Source organism: Pinus tabuliformis, chromosome X (assembly GCF_031772625.1).
Source record: "Pinus tabuliformis cultivar Carrire ecotype Pingquan chromosome X, CPIR1, whole genome shotgun sequence".
Taxonomy (NCBI): domain Eukaryota; kingdom Viridiplantae; phylum Streptophyta; class Pinopsida; order Pinales; family Pinaceae; genus Pinus; species Pinus tabuliformis.
In genome coordinates, this window is record NC_142308.1 from 1,717,568,937 (window position 1) to 1,717,591,251 (window position 22,315).

The 22,315-nt window shown below is 34.5% G+C and overlaps 1 protein-coding gene and 1 pseudogene across 1 annotated transcript; both read right to left on the minus strand.

The window, feature by feature from the left end:
* Positions 1-4,765: 4,765 nt before the first annotated feature.
* LOC149146625 (glucan endo-1,3-alpha-glucosidase agn1-like) lies at positions 4,766-6,277 on the minus strand (annotated as a pseudogene).
* Positions 6,278-17,916: 11,639 nt separating this feature from the next.
* LOC149146626 (glucan endo-1,3-alpha-glucosidase agn1-like) lies at positions 17,917-19,549 on the minus strand. Its single transcript, XM_089448933.1, has one exon. The coding sequence runs from the start codon at positions 19,465-19,467 to the stop codon at positions 18,136-18,138; it is 1,332 nt and encodes a 443-aa protein (XP_089305059.1). The 5' UTR covers positions 19,468-19,549; the 3' UTR covers positions 17,917-18,135.
* Positions 19,550-22,315: the final 2,766 nt, after the last annotated feature.

A 22,315-nucleotide genomic window follows, 5' to 3' on the forward strand; every position in this document is an offset into this window, starting at 1 on the left:
TTACCTGTAGGAGAAAATGTCTTAGTATAGTCAATACCCTCTTTCTGTGCATATCCCTCTGCTACAAGTCTTGCCTTGTGTTTGTCTAGTGAACCATAATCTTTATACTTAGTTTTATAAATACATTTGCAACCAATAGGTTTGATGCCAACAGGAGGATCTACCAGCCTCCATGTGCCATTTTTTATGAGAGCATCATATTCCTTTTGTATTACATCTTTCCATTGATCATAACTAGTAGCTTCTTCAAAACAAGTATGTTCAAAATCCACAGAAAAGTTAAATTCACAATGAGAATAGTTACCTGAAGAACTTCCAGTCTTAAACTCATAATATTTCTTCGGAAATGTTCAAATACGAGATGATCTTCGCACAGGTTGTGTAGGAAGTTACTCATCTTCTTCATTTGCCTCAGTTCCTGCCATCTCTGTCCCTATCGTATCTGTAGAAATGCTTGCATCAACCAATTTTTCATCAACAACAGAATTATCATCATTGTAGAGTCTGGCATTCCACCATTCATTAAGTGACCTCTATTAACAATTTTACTTTGTTGACCTAAAAAGGATCTTCCACTTCTACCTAATTAGTGCAAGAGGGAGCCTTTTTGGATTTGATTTATGGAGAAACACGCCTTGAGGCTTTGAAATTTGAGGCAATGTTCTTTCCCATGTTCAAAATTGGCTAATTATCCTTGAAAGTCTTTTTCTCTAGAGAGACATCTGATATACTATATTTTGTTGTGGTGGTGGAAACCTCCACAGTGTTGGTTGTTTTTACTTGATTAACTGTTGAAACTCCTTGGTCTTTAGGGGGAATCGAAATTGGATTTTGAAATTTTTTTGTTGCTTTGCAATTTATCCTCATTGCAACTAGCTAGAGGAGGATCCTCCTTAGATATTGAATAATGATCAAATTTCATGCCCTCCCACCATCTTGGTTTTTGGCTGATTTTCTTTGTTTCATTTTTCCGAGCTTTGGGATAGTTTTAAGGGAATGTCTAGTCTCATAACAACCTCTACAATGAAAATATATGTTTACATAATACTAATTTTGCACCGATAAATATCCAAGACCTATTAACTTAATCTCAACAGGAAATCCTTTATTGAAATCCATTTCCACATAAATGCGAACAAATGTGAGCTTCATGTAATATCTAGTGTCTTACTTGACAATAGAATTTGCCTATGACATTACCAATTGTAATAAAAAAGACTTGGTTCCACATATGCCAAGAAGGGTGGGAAGCCTTAACGAAACTAGAGCACTCGAGATTGATGTCATAAAAGAGTTGAAGGGTGGGAATCACGACTACAAAAAAAAAAAACCAACACTTCCCAAAAACAATAGACTAGAAGCATAAATAGACACTCGATATTCAACTTGTTAAATACCGCGATTAAGAAACCTCTTGCGAGAGGGTAAATATTCAATTTATCAAATATTAGAGGCTTCCACGGCTTAGAAATCCAAAAATGAAGGTCTACGGGCCTTGGCCACATACCATTGAACTTGCAAATCAATCCAACTCCTGAGAAACATTTTGCCTCACTTAAGTCTTAACCAGTAAAATAACCTCAATCAAATGAGCTTCTAGAACATGCATCCCAGAGGAATGGGAACCAGTGACATAGTTGATAGTATCGCATTGGGAGGAAGGAAAAACCTCGAAGAGAGACAACCAAGAACATATGGGTGTTTCCTACGAGAGCCTTCCAGGCTTGAGGAAGGAGTGACAGTTTTATCCCCTGGATGTGAAACAAAGGGCATAACTATATCAGTTGACAAGGTCGCAAAGGAAACACCCTTGGCAATGCAAGAATCTAAGGATAAGGATGAGAAGGAGGTGGCCATGGAGCAGAAAGCAAGACTTTTCCCCAAAACATAGAGTAAAGACAAAGTTGTAATCGGTGAGGAGGGAAAGACAACATGTTGTAGCAAAGCCACAGACGAGGTCGCAGAAGAGCTCGAGGTTCTAGGAGCCATGAGGTTCACATAAAATTTCATCTGCAACACACTGAGAGAGAAAAGGGAGGCGGTCGGCTAAGGCTGAACCCTAGTTGCCACATCAGAGAAAACAACAACACCATGTTTAGTTCTATTATCTAGTATTATTAATGAAGTTATTAATAAAGCTTAATATTATTATTATTAATAAAAACCACATTATTAGGAATGATTATCGGTAAATTTTATGAGAAATCTGGCCTAAACAGCGGATGCATAAGTTTCAATAGAATGATTTTATATATCAAGGTCATCGAAAGAGATTTTGTTTTTTGGATTTATACTCTTATGAGTGGAAATAGATTAATCATTGGCACAGAGATGCTTGTTATCAATTATTTTATCAAATTGGTCAGTTTTTTAAATTCAAAATATATTTGGAATAAGTAAGAAGGTGCAAATATCTTTTTTTGTTTTTTTAATTCAAAATGGCTGTATCAATGAATGAATGGATGGATTTTCATTTTTATCTGCTGATATGAACAACTATAGCTCCACGATAAAACCCCTCGTGGCTTTATGAAATGTTTTTACTAGAACCCTGTTGTCTGAATGTGGCCAAATAAACACGAACAACAGAAAATTGGAAGTTTTGTTCCGTGATTTTGTTGGATTCTCTTGGGTTGAACCTCGGCCCTGCTGCGTCCACGTGAAGTCGGCAGCTTAATTTCCAAGGATCACGGGAAATAATTGTCCTCCAAAAAATGGTGTCCCTGCTACCTAAATGTTTACTTTCTGAAATTATAAAAGATTTATATTGGGGTACATTTTTATTATTTCCATTTTTTATCATTTAATATTGTTACTATTAAATTTTATTTGGGGTTTAACACTCCATGAGTCACAATCACTGAATTTGGAGAAAACTAGTATTAATATTGGAGAGCAATAGAGACAAGGTATGTAAATAGTTTCAGATTGACTATATTCTTAGTATTCACATTTTCTATGTATCAAAATTGTTACATTAACACTTTGCACTCAAAATTTGTATTTCATCATTTTTCATCATTCAAGTTACTAACAATCTCTCTCATCTCAACAAACAAACTGAGGTAACTAAGCATATTTTAAATTAAATTGACCAAATTAATCTTAAACATATTTATCATATTTAAAATGATTCAAGTTACTAACAATCTCTCTCATCTCAACAAACTGAGGTAACTAAGCAAATTTTAAATTAAATTGACCAAATTAATCTTAAACATATTTATCATATTTAAAATGATCAAAATAATTCGATCTTCAGCAAATTTTATGACCACACACGACTGAAACTAACCTAGATCCATCTTAACCCCAGATCTATCAAGTGTCCAGAGGGATCAAATCTCTCAAGGTGCAAACTTTTCATCAAGTTTTGCACTCAAAAATAAGGTTTGCACCTCAAGAGATTTGATCCCTCGCGGCACTTGATAGATCCTGTGTTAATATGGACCTAGTTTATTAATATTTTTTTTTAATAAATTAATATCATAATTTAAATATTATTGTTCAAATATAGCCGTTACTTGAAATTATGGTCTGTACATTGTTCTCTATTTAAGCCTTTGCCATAGTTCTTGTCTTTATCTTGATGATGAACCACACTTGTTGGTTCAAAACGGGTTGACCAAAAATTTCTCTTACGTGATTTCCTTAATTTTACTCTTTGTTATAGAAAATTAATTCTAATTTTTTAATAATTAATAATAATTTAAAATAAAGTAATAATTTAGTAAATTTAATGTTTTATTATTGTTAGATCTAAGACTTCTGTGATCCATAATGTAGATATGAGTTTTTCCGATTAAATATCCAATTTAATGTTTTTTTAATACTATTTATATATGAAAACTATAATATTAGTATATTGTAGCATGATCTATTCATATATTAAAATTTTCTATTTTCTTTTTAATAAAAATGAATATTGTTTAATGTATATATGTTTTTTGTGTTTGTCAAATAGTTTGAATTGATCAAAGATTACATAGACTTTATTTATGGTTTGAGAAAGTGCGACCCAAAAGACATTTAAGTTGTCAAAATCACCTAAACACCAGCGCTTCACATGATTAGGTGCCCACAGAATTTTACACTAAATGACCTTTACACCAATAAATTAACTTAAGAGTACAGCTCATCACTATCTATTATAGGCCCATGAGCAATGTATATATCCTTATCTTATATATTAATTTTGTTTATATCTAAATATGTAATGTCTATGCTAAATTAATGCTTATTTATACTTTATTGATTAAATAACGGAGGAGTGAAAACGTTTCTTGATATATTCTTTTAAATTGTTAATCACAAAACCCACAAGATTAGGATTCAGGATTAACGTTTCAGGGTAATCTGAACTAGGGAAAACTAATTTTCCTTATAACAGAAAACCTATTTTTTCTAAAACCAAATTCCCATTCCAATAAGCGTCCGTATGGGCGTGAAGGTTTACAATGGACCTAGCCGTGAATTTTGATAAATCAGAACATTAGAACATGTAAAATGTTTTTATTAGATAATATAAACTCATTTGATTTTTATTTTCCGGAGAAAAAAAAAAAATCACAACATTAGAACATTTAAAATGTTTTTATTATATAATATAAAACCAATTTGATTTTTATTTTCTGAAAAAAAAAAATGGGCGAATTAAATTTATCTTAAATTAAATTACAGTTTACATCATCATGAAAACAATGGCTAATTATATTTGAATTAAAACACGGAAGTTTTGAAACTTCAATTACACGTTGCACCGTCATAAAAACAGTGGCTGATTCTGGGGATTATTTCCCAAGCGATGCTTCAACCATAGCATACATTAGGTCATTATTTGGTGCAGGTTCTTATTCGCACTTTATTTGTAAACAGAGATAAATCTTCATGATATGATCATGCAGAAGTGGAATAAACGTTAAAATTGAAGCGGGAGATGTCGCTGTTGCTGATTTGGATGCCTCCACTCACTGACTTCACCACCGATCCTCCGCGGCTTACCGTGGCAGACTGTTGCCCTTCGCTGAAATCCATACTGTATGTGTTAATCCCCGCTGGAGCACTGAACGTCTGGGAAGCGCTCCCAGAATTCAACACTACCGTGGAAGCGTCTGTCAGTACTGTAGTTACGTATACTTTATCGCTCAGTTCATCGGAGTGCAACACCTTGCAACTGTCGATGGTGGCATTGGCGTTCTTGGATTGGGTGTAATAGAACAGGTAGAGAGCGTCCTCTGTCACGGCGGGCTCGCTGCCCGTCTTGTACCATCGGATGTAATGCTCGCCCAGATCCAGGTACGCCTGGTGTGTGAAGCTCGCCACGCTCTTGGCGTTATCGCCTTGGCTCAGCGGAGGTGCCACGTAGGAGCTCTCCAACCAGTCATTCCACGTGACGATCTCGACTAGAGGTGGGTTGAGGCTTATGATCTGCTGCCATCGGGTGAGCCAGAGGCCCGGGCCTTGATAATTGCCCTTCACTTGGCAATTGCAATTGTTTTCGTCGGAACTCATGCACGCCGACGAGCAACAGCTATCGCTCTGGATGTTCTTGAAGAACCAAGGGCTGGGGGTAGCCATGTACACCTTACCCTTCTCGTTACAGGCCTGCAGATAATTGCTGTCCTTGTCACCCGACGGCGTCTGGAGAGCCGAGTCGTAGTAAGGCCAGGCGGAGGTGTCCCACGCCATGAGACCGTCGATGATGTCGTTAGATTGGGTGAGTTTGTCATTTACGTCCCCCAGATCTCCGCTGGTGGGGAAAAAGGGCACGAAGAAATAGTTGGCCTTACCGCCAGCTTTGTTAAAGACGCTTTGTCAGTCGTATTGGTAGCCCAACCAAGAGCTGAAGAATTGCTTTCCTTGGTATGTCAGCTGGTTGGGGTGGTCTTTGTATCTGGTCATCATCGCCACAATGTCGTCGGCGCTGAGGCTCCCAGAGGAGTCACTGTGCATGTCGGCGGAGAAGAAGAGCTTGAAATCGGAGCCCACTGCCTGGGCGGCCTGGTACATGTTGTCGGCAAGCTCTGGGCGCCAGACATTCGTATTGAGGGCGAAGGCGTCGATACCTTTGCTGTAGGCGAGCTGGATCTCTTTCTGCAGCGTCTCCACGCTGTCTGGCGCGTAGAGCATGTAATGGGCGAACACGAGGCGCGGATCCGCTGCTGTGGCGCAGGAGAAGAGAGGGAGCAACAGCAACAGGTGCTGAATCATATTGATGGACCTCATCATGAAGGCCACAAACAAGTATGAGGATGAAGAATGAGAATGTGTGTGGCAAGGGATGCGGATTTAAACTTAAAGGCGGAAGGTGGCGTGGGTAACCGACGCAATAGGTTGTGAAGCAGCAATTTCAGATCTTCTGCTGAGCTGCGGGTCAATCACGACAGTGACTTTAAAGGGTGGTGGCGGCGTAGAATATTTTTATAGATCTCAATGGATAGAGGCGGAGGCTGCCAGTCATTCATCTAGATCAAAACTTAAAAAGCCCAATTCACAGTCAAGAGCCGGCCGGCGGGCGGACGGTGCACCTGTTGCTTGCCAAGTTTATACGAGATTTCCAAGAAAACTTGATGGACAAATGGCAGAAATTAGAAAGAGTCCAATTACCCACAAACCTGGCACCATGTTAAGTCACATGACATAATTTTTTAGTCGTAGATTAGATTGTTGACAACGCACACACGTACAAAACACTCCGCTTGTTGAAGACTTTGGTGTCGCAGTACAGAGACATTAAATGTCATCTAACACAATATGGAAAAAGGAGGAAAGCTGTTAGTCAAGAGAAGAGAATAGCAAGGGTGTCAAAAACGACTGCAAAGATGTAGTCAAAGGAATCGGCCTGAATGAAAGGTGGCTTTGTGGAAACCATGGCACTGTAATGGCAACGTTTTTTTTGTCTGGGTGGAAACCACCAGTCTTTTCAATCCTTCAAAATAAACAAGTGTCATTGTGATGTATTTTCCACTTGCAGAAACCATCAAACATTCAATGCTTTAAAAGTAACCAGTCTCATTACATTTGTGGAAACTATCACATGCTTTAAAAATAAAGTGTCATTGTAATGGCAATACATTACAATGTCCTTTTATGTAATTGTTCACGATTGGAAAACATAAATTTCGGATAAATTTTTCTCCAAAATGTATATTTATAGATTGAAGATAAATTACTATAACCACTTCACAAGTATTAAGTGATATAATTGAAAGTTTTATAAATATAGTAAAAACAATTATTGTAATATGAAAAATATTTTATTAAATATATAAATTAGTGTAATATGAAAAATATTTTATTAATATATATATTTATATTAACTATATAAAAAAGTTATGGGTCAATTTTAACTTGAGAAAAATTACACATCTTATTGTAAAATTGGTTATTTTGCTAAAGAAAAATTGCTTATATATTAATTTACTCATTTAATTAGAATATGAAATTATTTAAAGTGGAATTTCTAGGAATCTCATTTAACATGAGAAAAAAAGAATTACACATCTTATTGTCAAATAAACTATTTTCCTAAATAAAAATTACTTATATATTAATTTGCTTATATATTGAGCATATTCCCTTAAAAATCAATCTACTTTATCAATTAAAAAATAAAAATAAAAAAAACAATATATCCTCATCCACCTTAAATCAAATTAATAAACTTTAACAACCACCATTTCTTTTCCACTCTCACGTTATATAGAAAAGATGCACACAACGAAAACCAAACATTAATACCATCCATAATCTCCCATTAATTTATGCAATCAAACCATCATAACTTATAAACTAATGAAGCATCAAAATAGTGTGATGGTGCATGATGTGCCATACATTGATATAATTATCTACCGTTATCATTATGTAGAATGCAATGTCATGTCCCCAGAGATATGTGCTTGGTGGAATGGCTTCCATGCGCCTTCGCAACGACTCTTTCTAATCACCTCGTTCGTTGGAATGAGCTTAAATTCCCCCGCATTTCATCAAAATAGTGCAGGGAAAACCATTTTTCCTCGCGTGAAATGATGACCTATTTAGACTAGGCTCATTACATATCTCAAATATACAATTAAAAAGGAAATAAAAACTTAAAAATATAAACATTAAAAAAGAACATGAAATTTTTAGTTATAACCAAATTTTATCATTATTTTTTTTAAATATAATCATCATTTATTGAGACTTATTAGATATATCAATTAGCACAGTTACATTAAACTTGTCTTGATGATGAACCACATTTGTTGGTTCAAAACACTTCGACAAATGAATTATGATGTGATGTTCGCCAAAAATTTCTTCTCAATACTGATATGGATGACAAAAGCCTCAACTTTACAATATTAATATGGTTGAAAGTTTCAATTGTATCTACCATTGATAAATATGTAACAATAAAAATAATAATACAAATACAACTTTTACAATAAAGCTATTATTATTATCATTATAATTAATAATTATTATTATTTAATATTAAATATTATTTATTATTATTTCATTTTAAATTATGTGATATAAATATGAACCCATAGATTAATAAAATCTAGGGATTGATATTATAAATCCAAGGGAATAGTAACGTTAAGTGGTTAATAGTAAACCCCCAAGGGAATAATATTAGCCCTAGGGATAATAAACCCAAGGGATAATAACTCCGAGGGATTAATACTAAAAACCATAGGGTTTATATTCCCTTGGGGTTTTAATATTAATCCTTTGGGTTTATTATTCCCTTGGGTTTATAATATCAATCCATTGGGTATATTAATCTAAGGATTCATATTCCTAGGGTATAATATTATTCATAGGTTGATAATATTAATCATTTAAGTTCAATATAAATTATGGTCATCCAAGGGTTTATATACCTTGGATTTATAATATTAGTCCATTGGGTTTAATAACATTAGTTCCTTGGGTTTATAATACCTTGAGGTTTTAGTATTAACCCATAGGTTTATAATATCAATCCCTTAGGTTTATTGATGTAAGTGTTCATATTCCTAAGGTTTAATACTAAAACTCCAAGGGATTATAAACCCAAGACAATAATATTAACCCAAGGGATAATAAACTCAAGTGATTAATACTAAAAATCCAAAGAATTATAAACCCAAGGGAATAATATTACGAGTTGTCTTTAGTGTGACTATTTGGAAGCTTTTCTAGTAGATTTTCCGGTCTAATTTCTCTAAAATCCGACAGGAATTCATTGAAATCACAAGCTTGATAGGTAACCCCTTCACAATAGAAGTTCCCTAGGGCTTTTCCACGGTGATGAATCCATATATACAGTCAAAAAACTAGTTTAAATAACACAAATCAAGATTTCACTTCAAATTTTTCCGCCAGATTCCAGCACCGGAAACTCCAAAAAGTCACACTAAAGACAACTCCATAATATTAAGCCCTAGGGATTAATATTACAAACTCAAGGTATATAAACCCTAAGATAAATATTATAAACAGTAAAATAAACACGGTTGAAGATCTGGTTGATTTTCATTTTGAGGCAACCCTTGGACCATGCGAAGTTGGACCATGGTTGGAACATGCTCAACCATCCTTATTCTAGGGTTTATCATATTTATCTTAGGGTTTATATACCTTGGGTTTATAATATTATTCCTTTGGGTTTATAATCCCTTAGGTTTAATACTAAAAACCCAAGGAATTATAAACCCTAGAGAATAACATTAAACCTTGGGGATTAATATTAATTACAAACCCTATGAATAGTATTATACTGTGGGAATATGAACCCTTAGATTAATAAAGCCAAGGAACTTATATTATAAACCCAAGAGAATAATAAACCCAAGGGGTTAATACTAAAAGCTCAAGGGATTATAAATCCAAGGGAATAATAATAATCCAAGGGACAATAAACCCAAGAGATTAATACTAAAAAACCTAGGGTTTATATAACCCCTAAAACAAACATGGTCGATTTTCATATTGCGACAATCTATGTCACAATGTGACGTTGGACCATGGTTGACCATAAGGGAATAATATTAAACCCAAGGGATTAATATTATAAACCCAAGGTATATAAACCCTAAGATAAATACTATAAACCCTAAAATAGACAATGTTGACCATAGTTGACCATGGTTGATTTTCATAGAGACAATCTCTGTCATAATGCAACGTTGGACCATGGTTGATGGTGATTGATTTTCATATCGAGACAATCTTTGTTAGAATGCTACGTTGGACTATGGTTGACCAAGGTTGATTTTCATATTGAAACAATATTTGTCGTAATGCGACGTTGCACCATGGTTGAGCATGATTGACCATGGTTGACTAAGGGATTAATATTATAAACCCAAGGGATATCAACCCTAAAATAAACATGGTTGAGCTTGGTTGTTTTTCATATTGAGACAATCAATGTCACAATGCAATGCTAGACCATGCTTGAGCATCATTGATTTTCATATCGAGACAATCTTTGTCACAATGCGATGTTGGACCATGGTTGACCATGATTGATTTTCATATTATGACAATATTTGTCATTATGTGAGCATGATTGACCATGATAAACCATGGTTGACCTTGAATGACCATGATTGACCATGATTTATTTTCATATTGAGACAATCTTTGTCACAATTCAACATTAGACCATGCTCGACCATGGTTGAACCCTTAGATTAATAAATCCAAGTGTTTGATATCATAAACCCAAGGGATTAATATATTAAAACCCCAAGGGATTAATATTATAAACCCAAGGTATATAAACTCAAAGATAAATATTATAAACCCTAAAATAAACAATGTTGACCATAGTTGACCATGGTTGATTTTCATAGAGACAATCCCTGTCATAATGCGATGTTGGACCATGGTTGACGGTGATTGATTTTCATATCGAGACAATCTTTGCCAGAATTCCAGAATGTGACGTTGGAACATGATTGACCAAGGTTGGTTTTCGTATTAAGACAATCTTTGTCATAATGCGACATTGCTTCATGGTTGACCAAGGGATTAATATTATAAACCTAGGGTATATTAACCCTAAAATAAACATGGTTGATCGTGGTTGTTTTTCATATTGAGACAATCAATGTCACAATGCAATGTTGAACCATGCTTGACCATGCTTGAGCATCATTGATTTTCATATTGAGGCAATATTTGTCAGAATGCAACGTTGGACCATGGTTGATTTTCATATTGAGACAATGTTTGTCATGATTTGAGCATGATTGACCATAGTTGATTTTCATATTGACCGTGATTAACCATGGTTGACCTTGAATGACCATGATTGGCCATGATTGATTTTCATATTGAGACAATCTTTGTCACAATGCGACGTTGGACCATGCTCAACCATGGTTGAACCCTTAGATTAATAAATCTGAGTTTTTGATATTATAAACCCACAGGATTAATACTAAAACCCCAAGGGATTATGAACCCAAGGGAATAATATTAAAACCAAGGGTTTAATATTATAAACCCAAGGTATATAAACCCTAAACTAAACATGGTTGACCATGGTTGATTTTCATATTGAGACAATCAATGTCACAATGTGATGTTGGACCATGCTTAAGCATGATTGATTTTCATATCGATACAATCTTTGTCACAATGCGACATTGCACCATGGTTGACCATGGTTGGTTTTCATATTGAGACAATGCTTGTAACAATGCAACATTGGACCATGGTTGACCATAATTGATTTTACTAAACACACTTGACCATAATTAATATTATAAACCCAAGGGATTAATACTCAAAACCCAAGGGATTATAAACCCAAGGAAATAATAATAAACCCAAGGGAATAATATTAAACCCTTATGGATCCTTACATTAATAAATCCAAGGTATTAATATTATAAACCCCAGTAAATAATAAACTCAAGGGATTAATACTAAAACCCCAAGGGATTATGAATGCAATGGAATAATATTATACCCAAGGGATTGTGATGATCAACCATGGTAATCCATTGTTGACGATGTCCAATGTCGTATTGTGACAAGGATTGGCTCAAAATGAAAATCAATCTTTCTCAACCATGGTCAACCATCTTTACTTTAAGGTTTATAATATTTATCTTATGGTTTGTATACCTTGGATTTATAATATTAATCCCTAGGGTTTAATATTATTCCTTTGGGTTTATATTTCATGAGAGAGAGAGAGAGAGAGAGAGAGAGAGAGAATTGATCTAGAGTTCGATTTCTGGGGCTAGGAAGCTGAGAAATTCGAACTAAGTGATCATTCTGCAACAGAGGGGCAGTGAGAATCCAGGACTTTCTAGAGAATACAGAATAGAGAGGCGGAGAGAGATTGCAGGGGTTTTTAGTATTAATCCCTTGGGTTAATATTAATTCCTTGCGTTTATAATCCCTTGAGGTTTTAGTATTAAACCCTAGGAATATGAACCCTTACATTAATAAATCCAAGAGATTGATATTATAAACCTAAGGGTTAATACAAAAACCCCAAGGTATTATAAATCCCAGGGACTAATATTGTTAAACCCAAGGGACTAATATTATAAATCCAAGGTATATAAACCCTTGGATGACCATGATTTATAATGAACCTAAAGGATTAATATTATAAACCTATGAATAATATTATACCCTAAGAATATGAATCATTAGATTAATATACCCAAGGGATTGATCTTATAAACCCAAGAGATTAAAATACTAAAAATCTAAGGGAATATAAACCCTAGGGTTTTTAGGATTAATCCCCTGGGTTTATTATCCCTGGTGTTAATATTGTTCCCTTGGGTTTATAATCCCTTGGAGTTTTAGTATTAACCCCTTGAGTTTATTATTCCTTAGAGTTTATAATATCAATCCCCAAGTTTTATTAATATAAGGGTTCATATTTATATTACATAATTTGAATTTAAATAATAATAAACAATGTTTAATATTAAATAATAATTGTTATATAGAAATAATTATTATTAATTTTAATGATAATAATAATATTTTTATTGCAATAATTTTTTGTATCAATATTTTTATGGTTACATATTTATCAATGGTAAATACAAATAAAACTTTTAACTATATCAACCACATTAATATTTTTAATGTGATTGTGCTAATTATACCAAAGCTCAATGAAATAAATATTAATAATTTTTATTTTTATTTTAAATATTATAATTTATTTATAAAATATATATTTTTAATACTTTTTATTTTTTATTTTTATTTTAAAATATTTTCCAATAAATATAAATATGTGACTAAATAATAATAATAATAATGGTTATAAACATTATAATCTCTTGCTCTATTTCATATATAGAGCAAATATGTTTATTCTTTCTTCCTAGGCTTAATAACCACCTAATGTAAGGCAACATTCAAATAATTAAAACGTAGATGCTATATTGAATATAAACCAATGATAGCCCACAAAGGTTTCGTCTCGTGTCCAGCGGACAGTCTGTTAAGTCGTTCATATCGCTGTGCAGGTCACAAGTTCGAGTCTCGTCTTACCCGAGGGCCATTCTTGCGGGCTGGGCGGTTCCTCCTAGAGGTTATAGTGGCAGCCGATGGGATTCAACACTGTGTAACACGAGTACAATACCATTGCTGTTGCTGATTCCGCTAGTCAACGAAAAAAAATATAAACCAATGATGAAAAACCCATGCCAAAAGAGCGTTGGATATTTGTGATGAGACCATGTGTGAGAATGCCATACATGTGATAACACATGTGATGGAAGCTATAAGTTGGAATTTATACAGAAGTGCAATAATATTTTTTTATCATTGAAGGCAAAGGTGTATATCAAAAGTTTCAAAAATTGACTAACAAGATCATGTACACCAACGCGCATAAAACTCTTATCAACATATGTATCAATGAGAGACAAGGATTACAAATATGTGAAGATTAGCTATCACATGCTTCACAAGGGATAAGACAAATACACAAGGAATAATTAAAATGTGTTTTATGTTTTTATTTCTAATTATAGAATGTGGAATGAGGAATGAGGAATGAGGAACATGTTTGTTTTATTTTTTTTATTATAGAAATCCCTTCCAACATAATAGGAACAATCGTGGTTCCAAGAACACTCCAGGGCTAGATGATGCAACACAAATCAATTTGAGGTCTGTGCTTCCCAACTCATCTATAAAGTTATCACTGGACAGAAGGCCCACAAATCAGTGTTTTCTGCTTTACTACTAATGGCTTGAGTCGGTGGTTACAATGCTAGTTGTAGTTTCAATTAACGCATATGGATATGTAGATAGTTGTAATCTAACTGTTCCATGCTTCATAGATTTATTGGCCATATTTTTTGAGTGAAATTTACTAAAAACTGTGTAGGTTTTCGTAAATAGAAACTATTTAATTCCACTTCCAATTAGTCACGATTATGTTTCTGTTTAATGTGATTAACTGTATTAACAATTAACAATTTTACTTTGTTGACCTAAAAAGGATCTTCCACTTCTACCTAATTAGTGCAAGAGGGAGCCTTTTTGGATTTGATTTATGGAGAAACACGCCTCGAGGCTTTGAAATTTGAGGCAATGTTCTTTCCCATGTTCAAAATTGGCTAATTATCCTTGAAAGTCTTTTTCTCTAAAGAGACATCTGATATACTATATCTTGTTGTGGTGGTGGGAACCTCCACAGTGTTGGTTGTTTTTACTTGATTAACTGTTGAAACTCCTTGGTCTTTAGGGAGACTCGAAATTGGATTTTGAAATTTTTTTGTTGCTTTGCAATTTATCCTCATTGCAACTAGCTAGAGGAGGATCCTCCTTAGATATTGAATAATGATCAAATTTCATGCCCTCCCACCATCTTGGTTTTTGGCTGATTTTCTTTGTTTCATTTTTCCGAGCTTTGGGATAGTTTTAAGGGAATGTCTAGTCTCATAACAACCTCTACAATGAAAATATATGTTTACATAATACTAATTTTGCACCCATAAATATCCAAGACCTATTAACTTAATCTCAACAGGAAATCCTTTATTGAAATCCATTTCCACATAAATGCGAACAAATGTGAGCTTCATGTAATATCTAGTGTCTTACTTGACAATAGAATTTGCCTATGACATTACCAATTGTAATAAAAAAGACTTGGTTCCACATATGCCAAGAAGGGTGGGAAGCCTTAACGAAACTAGAGCACTCGAGATTGATGTCATAAAAGAGTTGAAGGGTGGGAATCACGACTACAAAAAAAAAAACCAACACTTCCCAAAAACAATAGACTAGAAGCATGAATAGACACTCGATATTCAACTTGTTAAATACCGCGATTAAGAAACCTCTTGCGAGAGGGTAAATATTCAATTTATCAAATATTAGAGGCTTCCACGGCTTAGAAATCCAAAAATGAAGGTCTACGGGCCTTGGCCACATACCATTGAACTTGCAAATCAATCCAACTTCTGAGAAACATTTTGCCTCACTTAAGTCTTAACCAGTAAAATAACCTCAATCAAATGAGCTTCTAGAACATGCATCCCGGAGGAATGGGAACCAGTGACATAGTTGATAGTATCGCATTGGGAGGAAGGAAAAACCTCGAAGAGAGACAACCAAGAACATATGGGTCTTTCTTGACGAGAGCCTTCCAGGCTTGAGGAAGGAGTGACAGTTTTATCCCCTGGATGTGAAACAAAGGGCATAACTATATCAGTTGACAAGGTCGCAAAGGAAACACCCTTGGCAATGCAAGAATCTAAGGATAAGGATGAGAAGGAGGTGGCCACGGAGCAGAAAGCAAGACTTTTCCCCAAAACATAGAGTAAAGACAAAGTTGTAATCGGTGAGGAGGGAAAGACAACATGTTGTAGCAAAGCCACAGACGAGGTCGCAGAAGAGCTCGAGGTTCTAGGAGCCATGAGGTTCACATAAAATTTCATCTGCAACACACTGAGAGAGAAAAGGGAGGCGGTCGGCTAAGGCTGAACCCTAGTTGCCACATCAGAGAAAACAACAACACCATGTTTATTTCTATCAACTACTAGATTATATTATTAATGAAATTAATAAAGCTTAATATTATTATTATTAATAAAAACCACATTATTAGGAATGATTATCGGTAAATTTTATGAGAAATCTGGCCTAAACAGCGGATGCATAAGTTTCAATAGAATGATTTTATATATCAAGGTCATCGAAAGAGATTTTGTTTTTTGGATTTATACTCTTATGAGTGGAAATAGATTAATCATTGGCACAGAGATGCTTGTTATCAATTATTTTATCAAATTGGTCAGTTTTTTAAATTCAAAATATATTTGGAATAAGTAAGAAGGTGCAAATATCTTTTTTTTGTTTTTTTAATTCAAAATGGCTGTATCAATGAATGAATGGATGGATTTTCATTTTTATCTGCTGATATGAACAACTATAGCTCCACGATAAAACCCCTCGTGGCTTTATGAAATGTTTTTACTAGAACCCTGTTGTCTGAATGTGGCCAAATAAACACGAACAACAGAAAATTGGAAGTTTTGTTCCGTGATTTTGTTGGATTCTCTTGGGTTGAACCTCGGCCCTGCTGCGTCCACGTGAAGTCGGCAGCTTAATTTCCAAGGATCACAGGAAATAATTGTCCTCCAAAAAATGGTGTCCCTGCTACCTAAATGTTTACTTTCTGAAATTATAAAAGATTTATATTGGGGTAAATTTTTATTATTCCCATTTTTTATCATTTAATATTGTTACCATTAAATCTTATTTGGGGTTTAACACTCTATGAGTCACAATCACTGAATTTGGAGAAAACTAGTATTAATATTGGAGAGCAATAGAGACAAGGTATGTAAATAGTTTCAGATTGACTATATTCTTAGTATTCACATTTTCTATCTATCAAAATTGTTACATTAACACTTTGCACTCAAAATTTGTATTTCATCATTTTTCATCATTCAAGTCACTAACAATCTCTCTCATCTCAACAAACTGAGGTAACTAAGCATATTTTAAATTAAATTGACCAAATTAATCTTAAACATATTTATCATATTTAAAATGATTCAAGTTACTAACAATCTCTCTCATCTCAACAAACTGAGGTAACTAAGCAAATTTTAAATTAAATTGACCAAATTAATCTTAAACATATTTATCATATTTAAAATGATCAAAATAATTAGATCTTCAGCAAATTTTATGACCGCACACAACTAAAACTAACCTAGATCCATCTTAACACCAGATCTATCAAGTGTCCAGAGGGATCAAATCTCTCAAGGTGCAAACTCTTCATCAAGTTTTGCACTCAAAAATAAGGTTTGCACCTCAAGAGATTTGATCCCTCGCGGCACTTGATAGATCCTGTGTTAATATGGACCTAGTTTATTAATATTTTTTTTTAATAAATTAATATCATAATTTAAATATTATTGTTCAAATATAGCCGTTACTTGAAATTATGGTCTGTACATTGTTCTCTATTTAAGCCTTTGCCATAGTTCTTGTCTTTATCTTGATGATCAACCACACTTGTTGGTTCAAAACGGGTTGACCAAAAATTTCTCTTACGTGATTTCCTTAATTTTACTCTTTGTTATAGAAAATTAATTCTAATTTTTTAATAATTAATAATAATTTAAAATAAAGTAATAATTTAGTAAATTTAATGTTTTATTATTGTTAGATCTAAGACTTCTGTGATCCATAATGTAGATATGAGTTTTTCTGATTAAATATCCAATTTAATGTTTTTTTAATACTATTTATATATGAAAACTATAATATTAGTATATTGTAGCATGATCTATTCATATATTAAAATTTTCTATTTTCTTTTTAATAAAAATGAATATTGTTTAATGTATATATGTTTTTGTGTTTGTCAAATAGTAATGTAATTTATCTTAAATTAAATTACAGTTTACATCATCATGAAAACAATGGCTAATTATATTTGAATTAAAACACGGAAGTTTTGAAACTTCAATTACACGTTGCACCGTCATAAAAACAGTGGCTGATTCTGGGGATTATTTCCTAAGCGATGCTTCAACCATAGCATCCATTAGATCATTATTTGGTGCAGGTTCTTATTCGACTCACCTTGCAACCAACTTTATTTGTAAACAGAGAGAAATCTTCATTATATGATCATGCAGAAGTGGAATAAACGTTAAAATTGAAGCGGGAGATGTCGCTATTGCTGATTTGGATGCCTCCACTCACTGACTTCACCACCGATCCTCCGCGGCTTACCGTGGCAGACTGTTGCCCTTCGCTGAAATCCATACTGTATGTGTTAATCCCCGCTGGAGCACTGAACGTCTGGGAAGCGCTCCCAGAATTCAACACTACCGTGGAAGCGTCTGTCAGTACTGTAGTTACGTATACTTTATCGCTCAGTTCATTGGAGTGCAACACCTTGCAACTGTCGATGGTGGCATTGGCGTTCTTGGATTGGGTGTAATAGAACAGGTAGAGAGCGTCCTCTGTCACGGCGGGCTCGCTGCCCGTCTTGTACCATCGGATGTAATGCTCGCCCAGATCCAGGTACGCCTGGTGTGTGAAGCTCGCCACGCTCTTGGCGTTATCGCCTTGGCTCAGCGGAGGTGCCACGTAGGAGCTCTCCAACCAGTCATTCCACGTGACGATCTCGACTAGAGGTGGGTTGAGGCTTATGATCTGCTGCCATCGGGTGAGCCAGAGGCCCGGGCCTTGATAATTGCCCTTCACTTGGCAATTGCAATTATTTTCGTCGGAATTCATGCACGCCGACGAGCAACAGCTATCGCTCTGGATGTTCTTGAAGAACCAAGGGCTGGGGGTAGCCATGTACACCTTACCCTTCTCGTTACAGGCCTGCAGATAATTGCTGTCCTTGTCACCGGACGGCGTCTGGAGAGCCGAGTCGTAGTAAGGCCAGGCGGAGGTGTCCCACGCCATGAGACCGTCGATGATGTCGTTAGATTGGGTGAGTTTGTCATTTACGTCCCCCAGATCTCCGCTGGTGGGGAAAAAGGGCACGAAGAAATAGTTGGCTTTACCGCCAGCTTTGTTAAAGACGCTTTGCCAGTCGTATTGGTAGCCCAACCAAGAGCTGAAGAATTGCTTTCCTTGGTATGTCAGCTGGTTGGGATGGTCTTTGTATCTGGTCATCATCGCCACAATGTCGTCGGCGCTGAGGCTCCCAGAGGAGTCACTGTGCATGTCGGCGGAGAAGAAGAGCTTGAAATCGGAGCCCACTGCCTGGGCGGCCTGGTACATGTTGTCGGCAAGCTCTGGGCGCCAGACATTCGTATTGAGGGCGAAGGCGTCGATACCTTTGCTGTAGGCGAGCTGGATCTCTTTCTGCAGCGTCTCCACGCTGTCTTGCGCGTAGAGCATGTAATGGGCGAACACGAGGCGCGGATCCGCTGCTGTGGCGAAGGAGAAGAGAGGGAGCAACAGCAACAGGTGCTGAATCATATTGATGGACCTCATCATGAAGGCCACAAACAAGTATGAGGATGAAGAATGAGAATGTGTGTGGTAAGGGATGCGGATTTAAACTTAAAGGCGGAAGGTGGCGTGGGTAACCGACGCAATAGGTTGTGAAGCAGCAATTTCAGATCTTCTGCTGAGCTGCGGGTCAATCACGACAGTGACTTTGAAGGGTGGTGGCGGCGTAGAATATTTTTATAGATCTCAATGGATAAGGGCGGAGGCTGCCAGTCATTCATCTAGATCAAAACTTAAAAAGCCCAATTCACAGTCAAGAGCCGGCCGGCGGGCGGACGGTGCACCTGTTGCTTGCCAAGTTTATACGAGATTTCCAAGAAAACTTGATGGACAAATTGCAGAAATTAGAAAGAGTCCAATTACTCACAAACCTGGGACCATGTTAAGTCACATGACACAATTTTTTAGTCGTAGATTAGATTGTTGACAACGCACACACGTACAAAACACTCCGCTTGTTGAAGACTTTGGTGTCGCAGTACAGAGACATTAAATGTCATCTAACACAATATGGAAAAAGGAGGAAAGCTGTTAGTCAAGAGAAGAGAATAGCAAGGGTGTCAAAAACGACTGCAAAGATGTAGTCAAAGGAATCGGCCTGAATGAAAGGTGGCTTTGTGGAAACCATGGCACTGTAATGGCAACGTTTTTTTTGTCTGGGTGGAAACCACCAGTCTTTTCAATCCTTCAAAATAAACAAGTGTCATTGTGATGTATTTTCCACTTGCAGAAACCATCAAACATTCAATGCTTTAAAAGTAACCAGTCTCATTACATTTGTGGAAACTATCACATGCTTTAAAAATAAAGTGTCATTGTAATGGCAATACATTACAATGTCCTTTTATGTAATTGTTCAGGATTGGAAGTTGGAACACATAAATTTCGGATAAATTTTTCTCCCAAATGTATATTTATAGATTGAAGATAAGTTACAATAACCACTTCACAAGTATTAAGTGATATAATTGAAAGTTTTATAAATATAATAAAAACCATTATTGTAATATGAAAAATATTTTATTAAATATATAAATTAGTGTAATATGAAAAATATTTTATTAATATATATATTTATATTAATTATATAAAAAAGTTATGGGTCAATTTTAACTTGAGAAAAATTACACATCTTATTGTAAAATTGGTTATTTTGCTAAAGAAAAATTGCTTATATATTAATTTACTCATTTAATTAGAATATGAAATTATTTAAAGTGGAATTTCTAGGAATCTCATTTAACATGAGAAAAAAAGAATTACACATCTTATTGTCAAATAAACTATTTTCCTAAATAAAAATCACTTATATATTAAGCATATTCCCTTAAAAATCAATCTATTTTATCAATTAAAAAATAAAAATAAAAAAAACAATATATCCTCATCCAACTTAAATCAAATTAATAAACTTTAACAACCACCATTTCTTTTCCACTCTCACGTTATATAGAAAAGATGCACACAACGAAAACCAAACAATTAATACCATCCATAATCTCCCATTAATTTATGCAATCAAACCATCATAACTAATCAAACCATCATAACTTATAAACTAATGAAGCATCAAAATAGTGTGATGGTGCATGATGTGCCATACATTGATATAATTATCTACCGTTATCATTATGTAGAATGCAATGTCATGTCCCCAGAGATATGTGCTTGGTGGAACGGCTTCCATGCGCCTTCGCAACGACTCTTTCTAATCACCTCGTTCGTTGGAATGAGCTTAAATTCCCCCGCATTTCATCAAAATAGTGCAGGGAAAACCATTTTTCGTCGCGTGAAATGATGACCTATTTAGACTAGGCTCATTACATATCTCAAATATACAATTAAAAAGGAAATAAAAACTTAAAAATATAAACATTAAAAAAGAACATGAAATTTTTAGTTATAACCAAATTTTATCATTATTATTTTTTAAATATAATCATCATTTATTGAGACTTATTAGATATATCAATTAGCACAGTTACATTAAATTTGTCTTGATGATGAAGCACATTTGTTGGTTGAAAACACATCGACAAATGAATTATGATGTGATGTTCGCCAAAAATTTCTTCTCAATAATGATATGCATGACAAAAGCCTCAACTTTACAATATTAATATGGTTGAAAGTTTCAATTGTATCTACCATTGATAAATATGTAACAATAAAAATAATAATACAAATACAACTTTTACAATAAAGCTATTATTATTATCATTATAATTAATAATTATTATTATTTAATATTAAATATTATTTATTATTATTTCATTTTAAATTATGTGATATAAATATGAACCCATAGATTAATAAAATCTAGGGATTGATATTATAAATCCAAGGGAATAGTAACGTTAAGTGGTTAATAGTAAACCCCCAAGGGAATAATATTAGCCCTAGGGATAATAAACCCGAGGGATAATAACTCCGAGGGATTAATACTAAAAACCATAGGGTTTATATTCCCTTGGGGTTTTAATATTAATCCTTTGGGTTTATTATTCCCTTGGGTTTATAATATCAATCCATTGGGTATATTAATCTAAGGATTCATATTCCTAGGGTATAATATTATTCATAGGTTGATAATATTAATCATTTAAGTTCAATATAAATTATGGTCATCCAAGGGTTTATATACCTTGGATTTATAATATTAGTCCATTGGGTTTAATAACATTAGTTCCTTGGGTTTATAATACCTTGAGGTTTTAGTATTAACCCATAGGTTTATAATATCAATCCCTTAGGTTTATTGATGTAAGTGTTCATATTCCTAAGGTTTAATACTAAAACTCCAAGGGATTATAAACCCAAGACAATAATATTA